This window comes from Bos indicus, chromosome 10 (genome assembly GCF_029378745.1).
Source record: "Bos indicus isolate NIAB-ARS_2022 breed Sahiwal x Tharparkar chromosome 10, NIAB-ARS_B.indTharparkar_mat_pri_1.0, whole genome shotgun sequence".
Lineage (NCBI taxonomy): Eukaryota > Metazoa > Chordata > Mammalia > Artiodactyla > Bovidae > Bos > Bos indicus.
This window is the reverse complement of record NC_091769.1, coordinates 52,428,455-52,447,930: the sequence shown is the minus strand read 5'-3', so window position 1 is coordinate 52,447,930 and position 19,476 is coordinate 52,428,455. Positions and strand designations below refer to the sequence as shown.

Here is a 19,476-nt window from a genome sequence, read left to right as displayed (position 1 = left end):
CTCTGAAGACCTCGGTTGTTGTTTGTCTTCTGTCCAAGGTTGATAGCTATTCTTTGCACGAGTCTCTATTTTTAAAATTAAATTATTTATTTAAATTGGATGATAATTACTTTACAATATTGAGATGGGTTTTTGTCATACATCAACATGAATTGGCCAGAGGTATACATGTGTCCCCCCATCCTGAACCCTCTCCCTCTCCATCCCATCCCTCTGGGTTGACCCAGCGCACTGGCTTTGGGTGCTCTGCTTCATGCATCAAACTTGCACTGGTCATCTGTTTTACATATGGTAATATATATGTTTCAATGCTATTCTCTCAAATCATCCCACCCTTGTCTTCTCCCACAGAGTCCAAAAATCTGTTCTTTACGTCTGTGTCTCTTTTGCTGCCCTGCATGTAGGATAGTCATTACCATCTTTCTAAATTCCATATATATGTGTTAATGTACAGTATTTGTGTTTCTCTTTCTGACTTACTTCACTCTGTATAATAGGCTCCAGGTTCATCCACCTCATTAGGACTGACTCAAATGCATTCCTTTTTATAGCTTAGTAATATTCCATTATGTATATGTACTACAACTTCCTTATCCATTCAACTGCTGATGGGCATCTAGGTTGCTTCCATGTCCTAGCTATTGTAAATAGTGCTGCAGTGAGCATTGGGGTATATGAGTCTCTTTCAATTCTGGTTTCCTTGGGGTATACGCCCAGCAGTGGGATTGCTGGGTCATATGGCAGTTCTATTCCCAGTTTTTTAAGGAATCTCCACACTGTTCTCCATAGTGGCTGTACCAGTTTGCACTCCCACCAGCAGTGTAAGAGGGTTCCCTTTTCTCCACACCTTCTCCAGCATTTATTGTTTGTAGACTTTTTGATGATGGCCATTCTGACCAGTGTGAGATGATTCCTCATTGTGGTTTTGATTTGCATTTCTGGTTTTACATTTAGATCTTTAATTCATTTTGAGTTTATTTTTGTGTATGGTATTAGAAAGTGTTCTAGTTTCATTCTTTTACACGTGGTTGGCCAGTTTACCCAGCACCACTTGTTGAATAGACTGTCTTTTTCTCCACTGTATAGTTTGAGGAGGCTCTATTTAACTGCTTACTCCTATATACTAGAAGTGCGGCTCTCACTCTACCTAGAAAATTGCAGTGACCTCCCTGACTGATCTTCCTTCCTTATAGTTTTATTTCCTCCCAATACAGTTTTCACTTGGAGCCCAAGTGTTTGAAGTAAAATTTGAGTTTGGTCTTATGGGCCTGGGTGTAGAGGCTTGGTTGTGGCATACACAGCCCTTCATAACCAACTCCTGCACACCTGTACACTACAGTCAGGGGCCTGTTCTCAACCCAGTATTCTTCCATAATTCTGGGGTACTCATTCCTTTTATTTCCCTTACTCTCTGTCCCTTGCATAACTCCAGAAAATCTTCAGACAATTCAGTCCTCCATTTTGAGTTAGACATCCCCTCTGAAGTGCCCCCATGATATTTTCTGGGTCCCCCTGGCATGAGACTTAGGAGTTTGTTCTGTTATTTTCTGCTTAGATGTCTGTACCCCCAAAAGACTGAACTCCTCAAAGGTTACAAATTATGCCCTATTTCTTTAGCTGCCAACTTCCTCCCCTCACTTGATTTTACATACTACCTGATTCCCAGCAGATACTCAGGTTTTTTTTTTTTAACTAATAGTATTACATTTTTAAAAGTTAAAGATTTTCATATCAGTGCTTCAGTGAATAGCTGATTCAGGGTTTGAACCCGGGTCTCCTGCCCTGCAGGCAGATTCTTTACCATCTGAGCCACCAGGGAAGCTTGATTTGTACGAGAGTTCCTTTGAAATAGAACAAAAGACTTAGGACTACAAGTCCACTACTCACTGTATACCAATTGGGATACATTCGCTAACCTTGCCTTTTTGCCCCCTAACTATAGGTACTCAGCTCAGCATTTTACAGAATCCTCATGATTACAGTCTACATTGAGAAAGAATGAAACAGTGGGACTGTTGATTGTTAATGGGCAGGCCTCTCTCTCTGTATGAATGGGAGAGTTCAGATATTGTTGGTGAAGCAGTGTGTGTGTGTGTGTGTGTGTGTGTGTGTGTGTGTATATGTGTAAATGATGGTGATCCCCTGGCAGTTAGCCAACAGCATTCTCCCAGAGCACCAGGTGACAGATGCCGAGCCCACAGATCAGTCATGGCTTGTCAGCAGCTAAGGAACCTGGAGTGCATTCTCTTCCTGTACACCGTTTCGCATTATCAGAAGGGATTCCTAGACCTTTATACCCCGCAGAACGTGAGTCTGCACCAGAGCCGCTGCTTTGCGCCTTGTTATCACCCATCCAGAGCAGGAGCTCTTTCAGAGCAAATGAGCTTGTTTCCAAATAACTTTTCAACTTTCATGTGTTGTTGAGTGTCTTAGAATACAGTGCCTTAGCTTCAGCATCAGCTTAGAAAAGACAAACGCTTAATTTTTTCTGGTTATGCAAATAAAACACTCATTCCCTGGTGGCTCAGTTGGTAAAGAATCTGCCTGCAATGCAGGAGATCTGGGTTTGATCCCTGGGTCAGGAAGATCCCCTGGAGAAAGGCATGGTAACCCACTCCAGTATTCTTGCCTGGAGAAGAATCCCATGGACAGAGGAATCGCAAGTTACAGTCCATAGTGTCACAAAAGGTTGGACATGACTGAGCGACTAACACACTTTCAAAGGCATTTATACATTTATTCAATACATATTTATCTTGCATATACTACATACTGTGTTCTGAGGAATACAGTCAGGAACATAGTTATGGTTATTGCCTCATGAAAATTTAGCATTACAGAAAATACATAGAACTTTAAAAGAGAAATCAAAAAATCTCTATACACAGAGATAACCACTGTCTGAATTTTTTAAAAGGTGTGTCTTTCTGTCCTTTGGGTTTTAGGCAGCAGCATTTCATCTGTTTTCGTTTCAATATCCTCAACTCCCTTGCTCCTTTGTCCTTCATTTCCCCCACGGGGCAAATTTCCAATTCCTGAGCATCTAATCATCAACCTATGTAATGTTTGGCTCTGGTCTGGGGAAAAAACACTATTTCAGAATGCTAATTTTAATCCCAAGGAGCTTGTTCTACTTTATATGTTTGAGATTCTGAATTTTCCACACCTACGAAATACTAATTATTAAGTTACAGAGGTATTTCCCTCTAAATTAAGTTAATAGACTTAAACTCAATTTATAGTTTAATGAGGGAGTTTTAAAACATGAGCTGTACCTTATTTATAATTACAAAAAAAGTGATAAATATCTAAAGGTCATCAGTAAGAGACTAGTTAAATAATGTAGATCCATACAATGGAATGCTATGAACCCATTAAAATAGTTTGTTGACATAAAAAGAAAACTAATAAACATGGAAAGAGTCACAACACATTGTTGAGTGGGCGAAAAGCAAATGGTACAGAGTAGGGCAAAAAGCAAATAATGGTACAGAGTAGGATATTTTGTTTGTTTCCATTCAGGTAAAATTGGATACATATGTATGTCCAGGCACATAAAGCTATTAGTAAGGATTCAGTCAATATATTCCTTCAATTCCTACTGTATAAGAGGCACTTAAAAATACACTGTGATAGATGTCTGTGTCTAGGGGAAAATCCAGATAATACCTATAAATTGTATCATATGTATTTGTGGGGGAACACATTTGCTTTACTAACAGCCCTTTCCCCCCTCATCTCTAGAATAATGAACTACAAAGCAGGTTGGACTATTTAATAGAAACCCAGTCCAAGACTGAAGTGGAAACCAGAGAGGTTGGAGTGGGCTGTGATCTTCTACCCAGGTATTTAAGAATTTCCTATTGTTCCAACTCAAATTCCCCTTTGACTCGAGAAAATACTTTCACTGTGCTGTTATTCCCAGAATTGCATTCTTTCTATCAAAAGTATTTCTGCAAAGAGAAGTGGTGTCTGCTGAGGGGTCTGGCTGGTTTCTGTGGAGTGGGGAGACTGTGGAGGCCAAGGGCATGCATGGCCCAGGAAAGACCTGGGGAAGCCCCTGCAGAGAGATGAGCCCCATCAGCAAGTGTGTGCATTTGGTCCTTCATCTATTCATTTATCTGTTCATTCGGCACACATCTGTTGAGTACCTCCCCTGTGCCAGACAGTGATGATAACGAGAGGAATTAGACTGGGTTCCTGCCCCAGAGTGCAGGCTGCAAGGGAAATCAGATGTACAGGCAGACATTCTCAACAGTGTGAGAGGGCCCTGTGAGGTAGTAACAGAGTAGGGAGACTCTAAACCCTGCTGCTCCCTAGTACTGTAACAGAGTGTTGTCATGCAGTAGACCAGATTCACAAATACATCTCTTCAGACATAAGCACATAAACAGGAACTATAACCTGGTTTGTTCAGCTGCATTGCTGAGCTAGAGGACTGAGCCATGTGTTGTTAAGTTGCTCACAAGCCCAGTACCTGGGTCTCTCCCCGGTCAGGTTAGCGCCTGTGACCCAGCAACCCAGCCCATGTCTCTAGGTGCTCAAAACTGTGCTTGGCTCCAAGAGGACAGAAAACAAGTGCATACCAAGGGCACTGACGGTACATGGCTTGTGACTTGGGTCACCAGAGTCACAGAGTGCCACACCCTGTGTGCAGTGCCGGAAGGTGTATTCTCGTGTGGTTAGGGGCGGGTGTGTGGTGGTGGACATGAGTCGGTCAGGAAAATGTAGACTCCTGGCTTTGAATGGTTACATCCATGGGAAACAGGAATGAGCTGATTGCCAAGCTGGGCTGTAGAACACCCAGCTCTCGTCCTCGGGGTTAGGAGCTGCGGGACATGTTCAGGCTGGACTCTTGTTAGCTGGGGCCTCCGTTTCCTGACCTGGTAAGTCAGTGAGTTGCCCAGGTGACTACTCAGCTCTAACCAGTTCTCACACTGTAGAACAATGTCTCATATCCCTGTTTAGTCATTACTGATATTGTCTTTTTTATTAAAATGAGATACTTGCCATTCTCAAAATACTTACCAAAAGCAGGATTAAGCTCTTTTATTTATTTTTTTGAGATAAGTCTCATTTATGTTGCTCGCTTTTTAGTTAAAAACAAGGCAATATTTTTCATTCTGATACCATTAACAGAATATGTTTAAAAAAGAAGGAAAAAGAATGTATAAATAGACTCTAGGTCTCATCAATGCAGGGGATAAAGTACTTGATAAAAATAGGACCCAAAAGAATGATTGATCATACCCAGGGACAACTGTTAAAATATAAATAGTTTGGCTATTTCCTCTTTTTTTTAATTTTTCAAGAACCAAGTGGCTTAGTCCCCTCTAATTGCCCACATAATAAATCTTATTTGGTTGAGACGGGTACAAAACTATGTCTGAAACCAATAAATTGTTTGTTTTCTAATTCCCACATTTTGGCCTAAAACAGGGTTTTCAATTTGTATGCCGAGGGATAGCCTGAAGCAAACTTTTATGGCTAAGTTATGAAACCACAAAGCGGTGTTCATAATGGAAGTGCTGACAGACCCTTAACTTATGGCCGCACTGAACTTGGAAGCCACTTCAGTATCTAAAAGCAGCTTTTCCATAAATGTAACATTTGGTTTCCCCCAGGATCCATCTTAGCACTTTAACTACCTGGGGCAATCAGCAGAGGAAATGAAAACTACGTATCCCCATTTCCGAAAAGGCAGGGTAATCTTTCATTCTTTCTCTCGCAAGTATTTATGAAGTGCCTACTATGTGACAGGCGCCGTGCACATCTGGGGGCGAGGAGCACGGCCTCTTGAGAGGTGAGGTGGGGCCGTGGTTTCCCACCTGTGCTTTTTGGAACTGCGCGCTCTGTGCTCGGGCTCCAGGAGGGGCTTCGGGGTGGGGGCGACGAGGTAAGCAAGGAGCTAGCCTGTGGAGACCATCCCCCCTCACAGAAAAAAACCCAACCTGAGAAACTCAGTTTTTAGTGTGTTTTATATGTTAGATTCCAAGAAAGGTTTTGCCTGAATAAAGAACTCTGTGGTCACAATCAAATGGGAACCCCCACCCCCGGATCTAATCTCCCTGTTTTATAGATACCAAAACTGAGGCCCAGAGAGATACAGGGATTTCCTAGAAGCCACAGAGCCAGGATTTGAGCCATACCTCTGGAGTCCTGGTATGGTACATCTGTAGTTTTAAAATGCTCAGTAGAGATTGCTAAATTGTGTTACGTATGTTCTAAAAGAATCCCTGGTTCTCACTTAAGACTTCAACTGCTGCTACTGCTAAGTCACTTCAGTCGTGTCCAACTCTGTGTGACCCCATAGATGGCAGCCCACCGGGCTCCCCCATCCCTGGGATTCTCCAGGCAAGAACACTGGAGTGGGTTGCCATTTCCTTCTCCAATGCATGAAAGTGAAAAGTGAAAGTGAAGTTGCTCAGTTGTGTTCGACTCTTAGCGACCCCATGGACTGCAGCCTACCAGGCTCCTTCACCCATGGGATTTTCCAGGCAAGAGTACTGGAGTGGGGTGCCAATTGCCTTCTCCTAAGACTTCAAACTGGCATCTAACTAACAAAAGATTCCATGGTGTTTTCAATAATTTTTTTTTCATTTTTTAACTTTACAGTATTGTATTGGTTTTGCCATATATCAACATGAATCCACCACAGGTATACACGTGTTCCCCATCCTGAACCCTCCTCCCTCCTCCCTCCCAAGAATATTTTAAAAACAGGCTCCCCAAATATCTTAGATCCATAAAAAGTAATGAATTAAGCCTGTTACGCAGGTGAGTTTTGTTCTTCCTTCTGGGTCTTCTGCCGTACCCTCCAGCTGGGAAGGTTTAGGCTGTGGGGGTCCCTGCCCAGCCAGCTGAGCACAGCTCTGCGCCAGTTACTCAGTCTCCTTTAATCTGCTGTGATTCCATCCTTACAATGGGAATGAAGATGACAATATCAAATCATACTGGACTGTTATGAGGATTAAATGAAAACATATATGTAAAGAATTTAGCATGGTAACTGAAGAACTTAATAGCTAGTATTCCTATTATCTAAATAAAAACTTGATTTTACATATAAGACATGGTATCAAGTATTTTTTTTAACATTTTATTGGAGTATAGTTGATTTACAGTGTTGTGTAACTTTCCGGTGTAGAGCAAAGTGATTCAGTTATACATGTGTTCATTCTTTTTTAATTCTTTGCTCATATAGGTTATCACAGGATATTGAATAGAGTTCCCTGTGCTGTATCGTAGGTTTGTGTTGGTTATCTGTTTTATACATAGGAGTGTACACGTGTTCATCCCAAGCTCCTGGTTTATCCTTCTCCCCAGTGTTTCCCCTCTGGTAACTGTGAGTTGTTTTTGATACAAGTCTGCTTCTGTTCTGTAAATAAGTTTGTGTCTTAGTTGCTCAGTCGTGTCTGACTCTTTGCAACCTCACGGACTGTAGCCTGCCAGGATCCTCTGTCCGTGGAATTCTCCAGGCAAGAATACTGGATTGGATTGCCATTCTCTTCTCCAAAATAAGTTTGTATCGTCTTTTAAAAATGAGATTCCACATATGAGTGATATTTGTTTTTCTCTTACTTCACTTACTATGATAATTTCTAGGTCCATCCATGTTGTTGCAAATGGCATTATTTTGTTCTTTTTTACGGCTGAGTAAATATTCTGTTGTAAATGTGGACCACATCTTTAGCCATTCATCTGGCAATAGACATGTAGGTTGTCTCCATGTTTCGGCCATTGTGAATAGTGCTGCTCTGAACATCGGGGGGCGTGTCTTTTTGGATTAGAGTTTCGTCTAGATCTATGCCCAGGAGTGGCATTGCTGGATCATATGGTAATTCTACTCTCAGTTTTCTGAGGAATCCCTGCCTTCCATCATGCATGCACTAACTTAATTTGCGCTGACAGGGGAGGAGGGTTCCCTTTCTCAGCATCCTCTCCAGCATTTGTTGTTTGTTGACTTTTTAATGATGGCTATTCTAACTGGTGAGTTGGTACCTCATGGTAGTTTTGGTTTGCATTTTTCTAATAATGAGTGATGTTGAGCATCTTTTCATATGCCTCCTGGCCATCTGTATTTCTTCTTCTTTGGAGAAACATCTATTATGGTTTTCTGCCAATTTTCTGATTGGGTTGGTTGGTTGACAGCTTAATTGAGTGGCTCGTGCTCCCGTATGTGTTGAATTTTTCAATTGTCAGCGGTTTGGTATCAGTGGTTTACACTGGACGCTGTGTAGAACTCTGGAAGCCCCAGTGATAGATGAGGTCTTTGGTCAGCTGTGTTATCAGGTGTTGCAGTGTGTCCCAGGCACTGGGCACAAAGCCCGTGCTGCTGTAAAGCCTTATGGCACCTACGACCCATTTCTCCCTATACCTGCAAGTTTTACATGCTGTGCTACTGCTAACAGCATTTGGTGGCTAACAATCTGCCTGCCAAGCAGGAAACCAGCTTTGATCCCCAGGTAGGGAAGATCTTCTGCAGTAGGAAATTCCAACCAGCCTCCAATATTCTTACCTGGGAAATTCCACGGACAGAAGAGCCTGGCGGGCTACAGCCCCATGGAGTTGCGAAGAGTGAAACATAACTGACTTAACAATTAGAGCTGCTCAGGGAGCACAGAAAAAATAGAGCAACTCTAATTGGAAGTCAGTTGACTATCAAAATCTTCCCCTAGGTAAGGAAACTGAGATTTGAAGAGCTTAGGTAGCTCACACCTCTCTTGCATACAAGTCCTCATTCCTGGCTGCCTGCTGGGCACCGCTTCATCTTCATACAAACCCTTATCCATAGCTGAGCACATTTTTTTCCATCAAAGTCAGATCCTCTAGTTGTGGTTAAGAGCAATGGCTTGGAAATCAGCCCTGGGTTTGGGTCCTGGATCTGCCTCTGGGTATATCTATAACTTTGAACTAATGCCTAACCTTTTTGAATCTCAGCTTCCTTACCTAGGGGAAGATTTTGATAGTAATTCCTAGTGAAACTTGCTAAGATGATTCAGATATAAAGTGTCCAGTGTATATGGCCATGTTTGCATATTTCTGCTGCTGCCATCACCACAGTCCCAGCTGCCATAAGTTCGGGGTTCTGCACTCACCTTTGAGCTTTGCACCTGGACTCACTCACTGGTATGGGGCTGGCTTTTTCCTTCATGACTTGCTCCAGACTCTCTACTTGCACTTCCCCAGCCTCTTGGAGACCAGTGTTCAGTCCCATCCCTGGCTCCAGGTTCTCCTTCTCAAATTCTTCTCCTTCATCTCATCTTTGTGTGGCATAGATTTCTGGAAAGCAAGGAGAGAGGGAAGGGGTCAAAGGCATTCACCCTGATGCCAGGGGCTTCTAAACACCTAATTAAAGGCAAAACTCATGAGTCAGATTTGAGAAGTTAGATATATATTAATTAAGGCCATTGAGAGCAATTTTAGGTCAGCTAGCCTTCAAAGAGAAAAGTGGAAAACAAAATACCAAAAGAAAAGAGACTTCTGTCCTTTGTCCCTTAGCGAAACTCAGTTTCCAGTAAACTCATAAATTATGTCTTAATAGGTACATTTTAATGAAAAATATTCCTTGCAGTCATAAGTTGCCGGCGCATAGTAAGTACTTTAAAATGCCTACATTTTCATATTTCTGTTGTAGAAACCAGAACACAAAGCAGCTTTTTGTCAAGGCATTATTTGCTGACTCTGCTTTTGTTTGCCCCAGGGAACTGCCCCTTTATGGATTAATAAAAGGTTAACAATAGCCTTAATGTGTTAAAGAAAATGGCTGAGTTTTCATTCTGTGGTTGAAATTATTTGTGTTCTTGAAATCCTGTTTCTTAGTGATCAACTAAAAAAACTAACCTCAATTCTTTTTGAAAGGTTGAGATATGAGAGCCTGTTTCTGAAACCCAGAGGGTTCACCTTTATAAATATTTCTGAACTTTACGGGCTTTTAGGATAGTGTCACCAGAGACTATTTCTGTTCTGTGGTATTTTCACAGGAGTTGGCACAAATTGCCATCTGGCTCATGCCCCTGGCACTCCACTAAACTGCCTGGTCGGGTCCCTGGGGGCTCCTGAACTGTGATATCCTGTGGATTCCTCTGTAGCAGGTGATGGTGAAATTGTTACCACTCGTTCCTCAAAATCCATTGTCCTCTGGTTGCCTTGGTCATTGATCTGTGTAGTGATAGTTCTGTGTCTGGCCTGAGTGAGCTGCTGAGGTCATGAAGATAAGCAAGATGTGGTTTTCACACTTCACGAAATTATAGCTAGCAGAGGATGTGCAGACCAGCAGGTGCAGTGAGATGCTTCCAGGAGTGTCACAAGCCTCTGTGACAGTCATTTTCAATGGGAGGAGAGTGTGGAAAAGACATTGAATCTCTTGGGAGAGTTATGTGAAGATTAACATTCCCCCACACCCAGGCTTCTAATACACCTTATTAAGAAGTTGTCTCCTAACCATGGTTGAAAATCACCGCACGGTAATAGGTGTTTGTTGTTGTTGCTATTTAGTTGCTCAGTTGTATCCGACTCTTTGCAACCCCATGGACTGTAGCCCTCCAGGTTCCTTTGTGCATGGGATTCCCCAGCAAGGATACTGGAGTGGGTTGCCATTTCCTTCTCCAGGGGACTCTTCCCAATGCAGGGATCGAACCTGCGTCTCCTGCATTGCAGGCAGATTCTTTACTGCTGAGCCACCTGGGTAGCTGTATATAGTTATAACCTTTTTTCTTGTGATGATGTATTAGCAACTCTCAAGAATACAGTATTGTTACCTACAGTTGTATGCTGTCCATTACACCCTGTGACTTTTATAACTGGGAGTCTGTACCTTTAGGCCCCTTCACCCATTGTGCCCATCCCCCACCCACTTCCTCTGGCAATCATCCGTCTTTTCTTGGTATCTATGAACTTGGTTTTTGTTCTGTTTAACATATGAATAAGATACTTTGTCTTTGTCTGACTTATTTCATTTACCCTAATGTCCTCAAGGTCCATCCATGTTTTGCAAATGGCAAGATATTATTCTCCTGCATTGGCAAGTGGATTCTTCACCACTGAACCACCACGGAAGCCTGATGGGAGGTGTTACTGATGGGGGCAAATTTAGCAAAAGTGAACCCTGTGGAAGGAGAAAACTGAGCGGCGCTGCTCAAGGAAACTGAGGGCACACAGAGAAAGGGATGATAGTTTCTGTCACTGCTGTGCAGAATCGGGGGATGAGGTTTGACTCTTGAAATACAGGTAGGAATTCATCAGATTTATTTGAGGGGACAGTTGAGGATGGCAGAACTGTGAAGCAGTGTGTAAATGAGGAAAGGCCAGGCGAAAGACAGAACAGTAGATGGCAGAGGCCTTTACACCCTGCAGGGGAGATGAGAGTCCATCCAGGAAGCAAGGGGGGAAATGAAGAGTTTGAAGAATAGTAATATGCTCCAATTGCCCTTTTAGGAAAATATATTTGACAGCAAAATGGATATGGGCTAAACCTGCAAGTAACAGAAATCATTTCTGCCTGTCATGTGGTCTACCAAAGTGCAAGGGAAGCTGGGAAAGGTAGTTATATGTCTATAAGGAAAAAGAAATGGGACATTTTCTCCATTTTAATCACAAAATTGTTACTTCTGCCTCCTAAATATCATCTTAACATTTCCTTGCTACTTTACCTCCAGTGCGATTTTTACAGTTTGAGTTCTCATGGTCTCTCTCACTTTCTAAATAGCAAAACTCTCCTAAATAACCTCCGGCCTCCAGACTAAGGCCTTTGGAGTCAACCCTCAAGGTGTCAAGGAATCTTGCTAGAATAAAAATAGGGGCATATCCTGCCCTCCTTAAAAACGGCTCACTGTCCCATTCTGAACCCCTTAGCAGGGTACAGAGGGCCCTTCGTCCCCCTTCCGCCCCAACCTCATCTTCTGCCATTTTCACATTGAACTCTTTTGCTCCAGTCCTGGCTGAGTATGTCTCCTTTTCACACTGTGGCCTCTGTGTTCACCCTTCTTTGCCTGTACTGCCTCCGCCTGGAATTCCCACCTTTTCCTCACTCACCTGAGGAATGCCTAGGCATCCTTCAGGAGTCACCTTCCTGGGGCTGACTTCCTCTCAGTGAAGCTAACTTGTCTGCCCTCAGTTTGCCCATAATGTGTTTGTTCTTGTGCTGCTCAGGGTCTTGGCAGGAAGGGAAAATGGAAGACAGTTAAATGAAATGACTGTGTACAAACTTGAGGGCAGCTTTTAGGGAAATAAAAAATGGACACTGGCTTGCTCTGGAGCTAGCAACAGTGGCAGCTATTTCCAGCCTGGGCCTGAAGAGATGGGGAGAGAAAGCTGGTAGAGGAGATGAAGGGGTGAGCTATAGCGCAGCCTTTGCTAGAGGAATGTAGCCAACCACCAAGCTGCAGCCTGAGCAGAGGGAGCAGATGGCTTGGGCTGCCTGTGCTGCATTCTCTGCCTCCACCTCCTAACAGGTCCAAACCAACTGGAAGGTAATGGGTGAGGGGGTCCACTGATGTCCACCTCTGGGCAACTTCCCAGGGTTTAGGGGAGAGAAAGGGGGGATGGATCTGAACAGGCAAATATAAAGCATCCAATATAGCTCCTTATGTCTTTATACAGCCAAGGCAATGGCACCCCACTCCAGTACTCTTGCCTGGAAAATCCCATGGGCGGAGGAGCCTGGTGGGCTACAGTCCATGGGGTTGCTAAGAGTCGGACACGACTGAACAACTTCACTTTCACTTTTCACTTTCACGCATTGGAGAAGGAAATGGCAACCCACTCCAGTACTCTTGCCTGGAGAATCCCAGGGATGGCAGAGCCTGGTGGGCTGCCGTCTATGGGGTCACACAGAGTTGGGCACGACTGAAGTAACTTAGCAGTAAGACATTACAACGATTTAAATATCTTTCCCATCTAATTGTGAGCTCCTGAATGCATGGTGTTTTTTTTTTTTTTTTTTAATTTTTCTGAATCATGGATACCTAGCAACCTTAAGTTGCTAAAACTACTGTCTGGCTCCAGGGAAGAAGGGGGTTCAAGATGGTGGAGGAGCAGGACATAGAGCTCACCTTCTCCCACAAAAACATTAACCATACATCTACAAGTGGACCAGTTCACACCGAACATCTACTGAATGCTGAAAGAAGACCTCAGACTTTGGAAAGGGCAAGAAAATCACCACATAACTGGGTAGGATAAAAGGGAAAAGAAAGAATTGGGATGGGGCCTGCACCCAGGGAGGGAGCTTTTAAGAAGGAAAGATATACCATATCCTTGGATTGGAAGAAGTAGTATCCAAATGACTGTACAATGGAAAAAAGACAGCCTCTTCAATAAGTGGTGCTGGGAAAATTGGATAGCTACATGTAAAAGAATGAAATTAGAACACTCCCTAACATCATACACAAAAATAAAACTCAAACTGAAGACCTAAACGTAAGGCCAGACACTATAAAACTCCTAGAGGAAAACAGAACACACTCTGATGTAAATAGCAGCGATCTTTTTGGATCCATCTCCTAGGGAACATATCTCAAAAGCCATTTATGACAAATCCACAGCCAACAACATACTCAATGGCAAAAAGGTAATAGCTTTCCTGCTAAAATATGAACTAAGGCTGCTCACTGTCACCACTTCTATTCAGCATACTCCTGGAAGTCTAGGACACAGCACACAATAAATAAAAGGTATCCAGATTGGAAGCGAAGAGGTAAAAATGTCACTGTATGCAGACAACATGGTTACATATATATATATATAATCCTAAGAACTCCACACAAAACTACTCGAGCTAATAAATGAATTCAGCAAAGTAGCAGGATTTAAGCCTAACATTCAAAAATTGGTTGCATTTCTTTACATTAACAATGAAATATCAGAAAGAAATGTAAAAACAAAAAAACTTTTAAAAATAGCACCAAAAAAAGGAATAAACCTGACCAAGTAGGTGAAAGACTTATGCTGTGAATTATAAAACAATAATAAAGGAAGTTAAAAAGCATTCAGAGAAAGGGAAGATATCCCATGCTCTTGGATTGAAAGAACTAATACTGTTAACACATTACTGACAAGGGGGTTTTTGCAGAAACTAACACCTGCGGCCAGTGATTTGTTATGTAAATGAATACGGAAACATCTCTAGTCAATAATGTTCAGGTAACAAAACACATATTACTACATCTCTGATCAGTAATGTATTAAAATGGCAATGCGACACAAAAAAGTCTACAGATTTAATGCAAACCCTATCAAAATACCCATGACATTTTTCATAGAACTAGAAAAATAATCCAAAAATTAATATGGAATTATAAAAGACACAGAATTGCCAGTCCTAAGGGAAAAAAGCAGGAGGCGTAACTCTCCCAGACTTCAGACAATATTACAAAGTTACAGCATTCAAAACAGTGTATTATTGGTACAAAACCAGATATACGGATCAGCAGGACAGAACAGAGAGGCCAAAAACAAACCCACGCATCTAAGGTCAATTAATCTCCAACAAAGGAGAAGAGAATATAAAATGGGGGGAAAGTCTCTTGAGCAAGTGGTGCTGGGAAAGCTGGACAGCAGCACATAAATGAATGAAATTAGAACACACCTTCACATCATGCACAAAAATAAACTCAAAATGGCTTAACGCCTTAAACACAAGACATGACACCATAAAACACCCAGAAGACAGCACAGGCAAAACATTCTCTGACGTAAATTGTACCAATGTTTTCTTAGATCAGTCTCCCAAGGCAATAGAAATAAAAACAAACAAATGGGACTTAAGTAAACTTACAAACTTTTGCACAGCAAAGGAAACCATAAAAAAATGAAAAGACAATCCACGGAATGGGAGAAAATATTGGCAAATGATGCAGCAGACAAGGGCTTAACCTCGAAAATACACGAACAGCTTATATAAATAGACAACAACAACAGCAAAAGCCCAGTGGAAAAATGGGCAGAAGACCTAAATACACATTTCTCCAAAGAAGAAATATAGATGACCAGTAGGCACATGAAAAGATGCTCAGCATCACTAATTAGTAGAGAAATGCAAATTACAATGAAGTACCAACATACACCAGTCAGAAGAGCCCTCATTAAAAGGTCAACACACAATGAAAAAGAAGTTACAACAGACAATGCAGAAATACAGAGATTACTGTGAGCAACTATATGCCAATAAAACAGACAACCTGGAAAAAAATGGACAAATTCTTAGAAAAGTACAACAACCATCCAAGACTGACTCAGGAAGAAATAGAAATTATGAACAGACCAATCACAAGCACTGAAATGGAAACTGTGATCAAAAACCTTCCAACAAACAAAAGCCCAGGGCCAGATGGCTTCACAGCGCATTCTATCAAACATTTAGAGAAGAACTAACACCTATCCTGCTCAAACACTTCCAAAAAACTGCAGAGGGAGGAATACTCCCAAACTCATTCTGTGAGGCCACCATCACCGTGATACCAAAACCAGATAAAGTTATCACACAAAAAAGAAAACTATAGGCCAATATCATTGATGAATACAGATGTAAACATCCTCAACAAAATACGTGCAAACAGAATCCAATAACACATTAAAAGGATTATTTATCGTGATATAGTGGGTTTATCCCAGGGATACAAGGATTCTTTGATATATGCAAATCAATCAATGTGACACACCATATTAACAAATTGAAAGACAAAAACCATATGATAATCTCAATAGATGCAGAAAAAGCTTTCAACAAAATTCAACTCACATTTGATAAAATCTCTCCAGAAAAATGGGCACAGTAGGAATCTACCTCAACATAAGAAAAGCCATATAGGACAAGACCACAGAAAACATTATTCTCAATGGTGAAAAACTGAAAGTATTTCCTCTAAGATCAGGAACAAGGCAAGGGTGCCCACTCTCATCATCATTAGTCAACATAATTTTGGAAGTTGTAGCCATGGCAATCAGAGAAGAAATAAAAGGAATCCAGACTGGAAAAGAAGAAGTTAAACTCTGTTTGCAGATGACATTGATAAAGATACCACCAGAAAACTACAAGAGCTAATCAATGAATTTAGTAAAGTCACAGGATATAAAATTAATACACAGAATTCCCTTTCATTCCTACACATTAACAATGAAGAATCAGAAAGAGAAATTAAGGAAACAATCCCATTCACCACTTCAACAAAAAGAATAAAATACCTAGAAATAAACCTACCTAAGGAGACAAATGATCTCTATGCAGATACACTGATGAAAGAACTCAAAAGACGATACAAACAGATGGAGAGATAAATCACGTTCTTGGATTGGAAGAATCAACAGTATGAAAACGTAGATTGCTTTGGGTGGTAAAGTCAGATTTCATGCAATCTCTATCAAATTACCAATGGCATTTTTCACAGAACTAGAAGAAAAAATTTTATAATTTGTAGGGAAACACAAAAGATCTTGAATAGCCAAAGCAATCTTGAGAAAGAAAAATGGAATTGGAGGAATCAACCTTCTGACTTCACTCTATATTACAAAGCTACAGTAATCAAGACAATATGATACTGGCACAAAAACAGAAATACAGATCAATGGAACTGGCTAGAAAGCCCAAAGATAAACCTCTGCACCTATGGGCACTTTATCTTTGACAAATGAGGCAAAAGTATACAGTGGAGAAAAGATAGTCTCTTCAGTAAGTGGTACTGGGAAAACTGGACAGCTACATGTAAAAGCATGAAATCAGAACACTTTCTAACATCATACACAAAAACAGACTCAAAATAGATTAAAGACCTAAACATAAGACCAGAAACTATAAAACTCTTAGAGGAAAACATAGGCAGAACAGACATAATGCGCAGCCAAGATCCTCTTTGACTCACCTCCTAGAGTAATGGAAATAAAAAAATAAACAAATGGGACTTAACTAAACTTAAAAGCTTTTGCACAGCAAAGGAAACTATAAACTAGATGAAAAGACAACCCTCAGAATGGGAGAAAATAATTGCAAACGAAACAACTGACAAAGGATTAATCTCCAAAATATACCAGCAGCTCATGCAGCTCAATATCAGAAAAGCAACCCAATCAAAAAATGGGCAGAAGACCTAAACAGACATTTCTCCAAAGAAGACATATAAATAACCAACAAACACATGAAAAGATGCTCAACATCACTTATTATCAGAGATATGCAATTCAAAACTACAATGAGATATCATCTCACACTGGTCAGAATGGTCATCATCAAAAAAAATCTACAAACAGTAAATGCTGGGGAGGGTGTGGAGAAAAGGAAACCCTTGTGCACTGTTGGTGGGAATGTAAACTGATATAGCCACTATGGAAGACAGTATGGAGATTCCTTAAAAAACTAGGAATAAAATTACCATGTGACCCAGCAATCCCACTACTAGGCATATATGAAGATAAAACCGTAACTGAAAAAGACATATGTACCCCAATGTTCATTGCAGCACTATTTACAACCGCCAGGACATGGAAGTAACGTAGATGTCCATCGGCAGATGAATGGATAAGGAAGTTGTGGTAGATATCCGCAGTGGTATATTACTCAGCTATAAACAGGAACGAATATGAGTCAGTTCTAATGGGGTGGATGAACCTAGAGCCTTTTATACAGAGGGAAGTTAGAAGGATAAAAACAAGTATTGAATATTAGTGCATATATATGGAGTTTAGGAAATGGCAATCCACTCCAGTACTATTGCCTGGAAAATCCAATGGACAGGGGAGCCTGGTAGGCTACAGTCCATGAGGTTGCAAAGAGTTGGACACCACTGAGCGACTTCACTCACTCATGGAATTTAGAAAAATAGTGCTGATGAACCTATTTGCAGGGAAAGAAGGGACATGAAGATGCAGGGAACAGACTTGTGGACACAGCGGGGGAAGGAGAGGGAAGGATGAACTGAGAAAGTAGCACTGACATATATACACTACCATGTGTAAAATAGCTAGCTAGTGGGAAGCTGCTGAACAGCACAGGGAGCCCAGCCTGGTGCTCTGTGATGACCTAGAGGGGGGAGGTGGGAGCAGGGAGGCAGGGTCACAGCGAGGGGACATATATATAATTATGGCTGATTCATGTTGTTGTATGGCATAAACCACACAACATTATAAAGCAATTATCCTCCAATTAAAAAATAAAATGAAATAAAAATATTGTATATTAAAGCATTCATATGGAATCTAGAAAAATGGTACTGATGAGCCTATTTGCAGGGCAGGAATAGAGACACGGGTGTGGATACAAGCGGAAGGAGGAGAAGGAGAGGTTGGAGTGAACTGACATAGCATTGAAATATATATATTATTATCATGTGTAAGATAGCTAGTGGGAAGTTGCTGTATGAAACAGGGACCTCATCTACAAACAATATCTGGAGAGGATGTGGAGAAAAAGGAACCCTTTTGCACTGTTGGTGGGAGTGTAAATTGATAACAGGCACTATGGAGAACAATATGGAGATTCCTAAAAAAAAAAAAAAAAAAAAGGGAATAAAACTACCATATGACCCAGCAATCCCACTGCTGGGCATATACCCTGAGAAAACCATAATTCAAAAAGATGCACATACCCTCATGTTCACAGTAGCACTATTTATAATAGCTAAGACATGGAAGCAACCTAGATGTCCACTGACAGATAAATGGATACAGATGTGGTACATGGATACAACAGAATATTACTCAGCTGTAAAAAGAATGAATTTGAGTCCATTCTAGTGAGATGGATGAACCTAGAACCTGTTATGCAGAGTGAATTAAGTCAGAAAGGGAAAAACATCATATTAACGCACATATATGGAATCTAGAAAAATGGTATTAATGAACTTATTTGCAGGGAAGGAATGGAGACACAGACACAGAGAACAGAGCTGTGGACACAGTGGCATAAGCAAAGAGTGGGATGAATGGAGACAGTAGCACTAACACGTGTACACTAACGTGTAACACAGACAGCTGGTGAGAAGGTGCAGTGTAACACAGGGAGCCCAGCGTGGTGCTCTGTGATGACTAGCGGGGAAGGAGGCTCAAGAAGGAGGTGATATATATGTATAATTATGGCTGACTTGTGCTGGTGTACAGCAGAAACCAATACAACATTGTAAAGCAATTTTCCTCCAATTAAAAAATAAATTAAAAAAAAAGAGGAAGCTCAACTTGGTACTCTGTGATGACGAGAGGGGTGGGATGGTGGGAGACGGGAGGGAGGCTCATCAGGGAGGGGATATATGTATACTTACAGCTGACTCATGTTGTTGTACTGCAGAAATTAATGCAACATTGTAAAGCTGAGCCATTGGGGAAGCACTTAAAGCAATTACCCTCCAATTAAAAATTGTTTTAAAAAAAAGATACACTTGAATAATGGAAAAAAGTCAACAAACAACAAATTCTGGAAAGAATGTGGGGAAAGAGAGGCCTCCTATATTGCTGGTGGGAACGTATGTTAGTGTAGCCACTATGGAAAACTGT

General features: G+C 41.3%; 1 protein-coding gene and 1 long non-coding RNA gene across 4 annotated transcripts in view; one reads left to right on the top strand and one right to left on the bottom strand.

The window, feature by feature from the left end:
• Positions 1–19,476, top strand: part of MYZAP (myocardial zonula adherens protein) — a 124,499-nt gene that overhangs the window by 101,375 nt on the left and 3,648 nt on the right. For 2 of the 3 annotated variants that reach the window (XM_070797497.1, XM_019968762.2), the window contains one exon: positions 3,745–3,845. The exons of the other annotated variant lie outside the window; for it this stretch is intronic. In XM_070797497.1, coding sequence (XP_070653598.1) covers positions 3,745–3,845 — 101 coding nt within the window. The remainder of the gene's footprint in view (positions 1–3,744; positions 3,846–19,476) is intronic. 3 annotated transcript variants of the gene reach the window in all.
• LOC109565094 (uncharacterized) overlaps positions 3,842–19,476 on the bottom strand; it is a 38,090-nt gene continuing 22,455 nt past the window's right edge. Inside the window, exons 4-5 of the long non-coding RNA XR_002181614.2 lie at positions 9,099–9,282; positions 3,842–6,916 (exon numbers count right to left, since the gene is read on the bottom strand). This is a non-coding gene — a long non-coding RNA (uncharacterized lncRNA). The remainder of the gene's footprint in view (positions 6,917–9,098; positions 9,283–19,476) is intronic.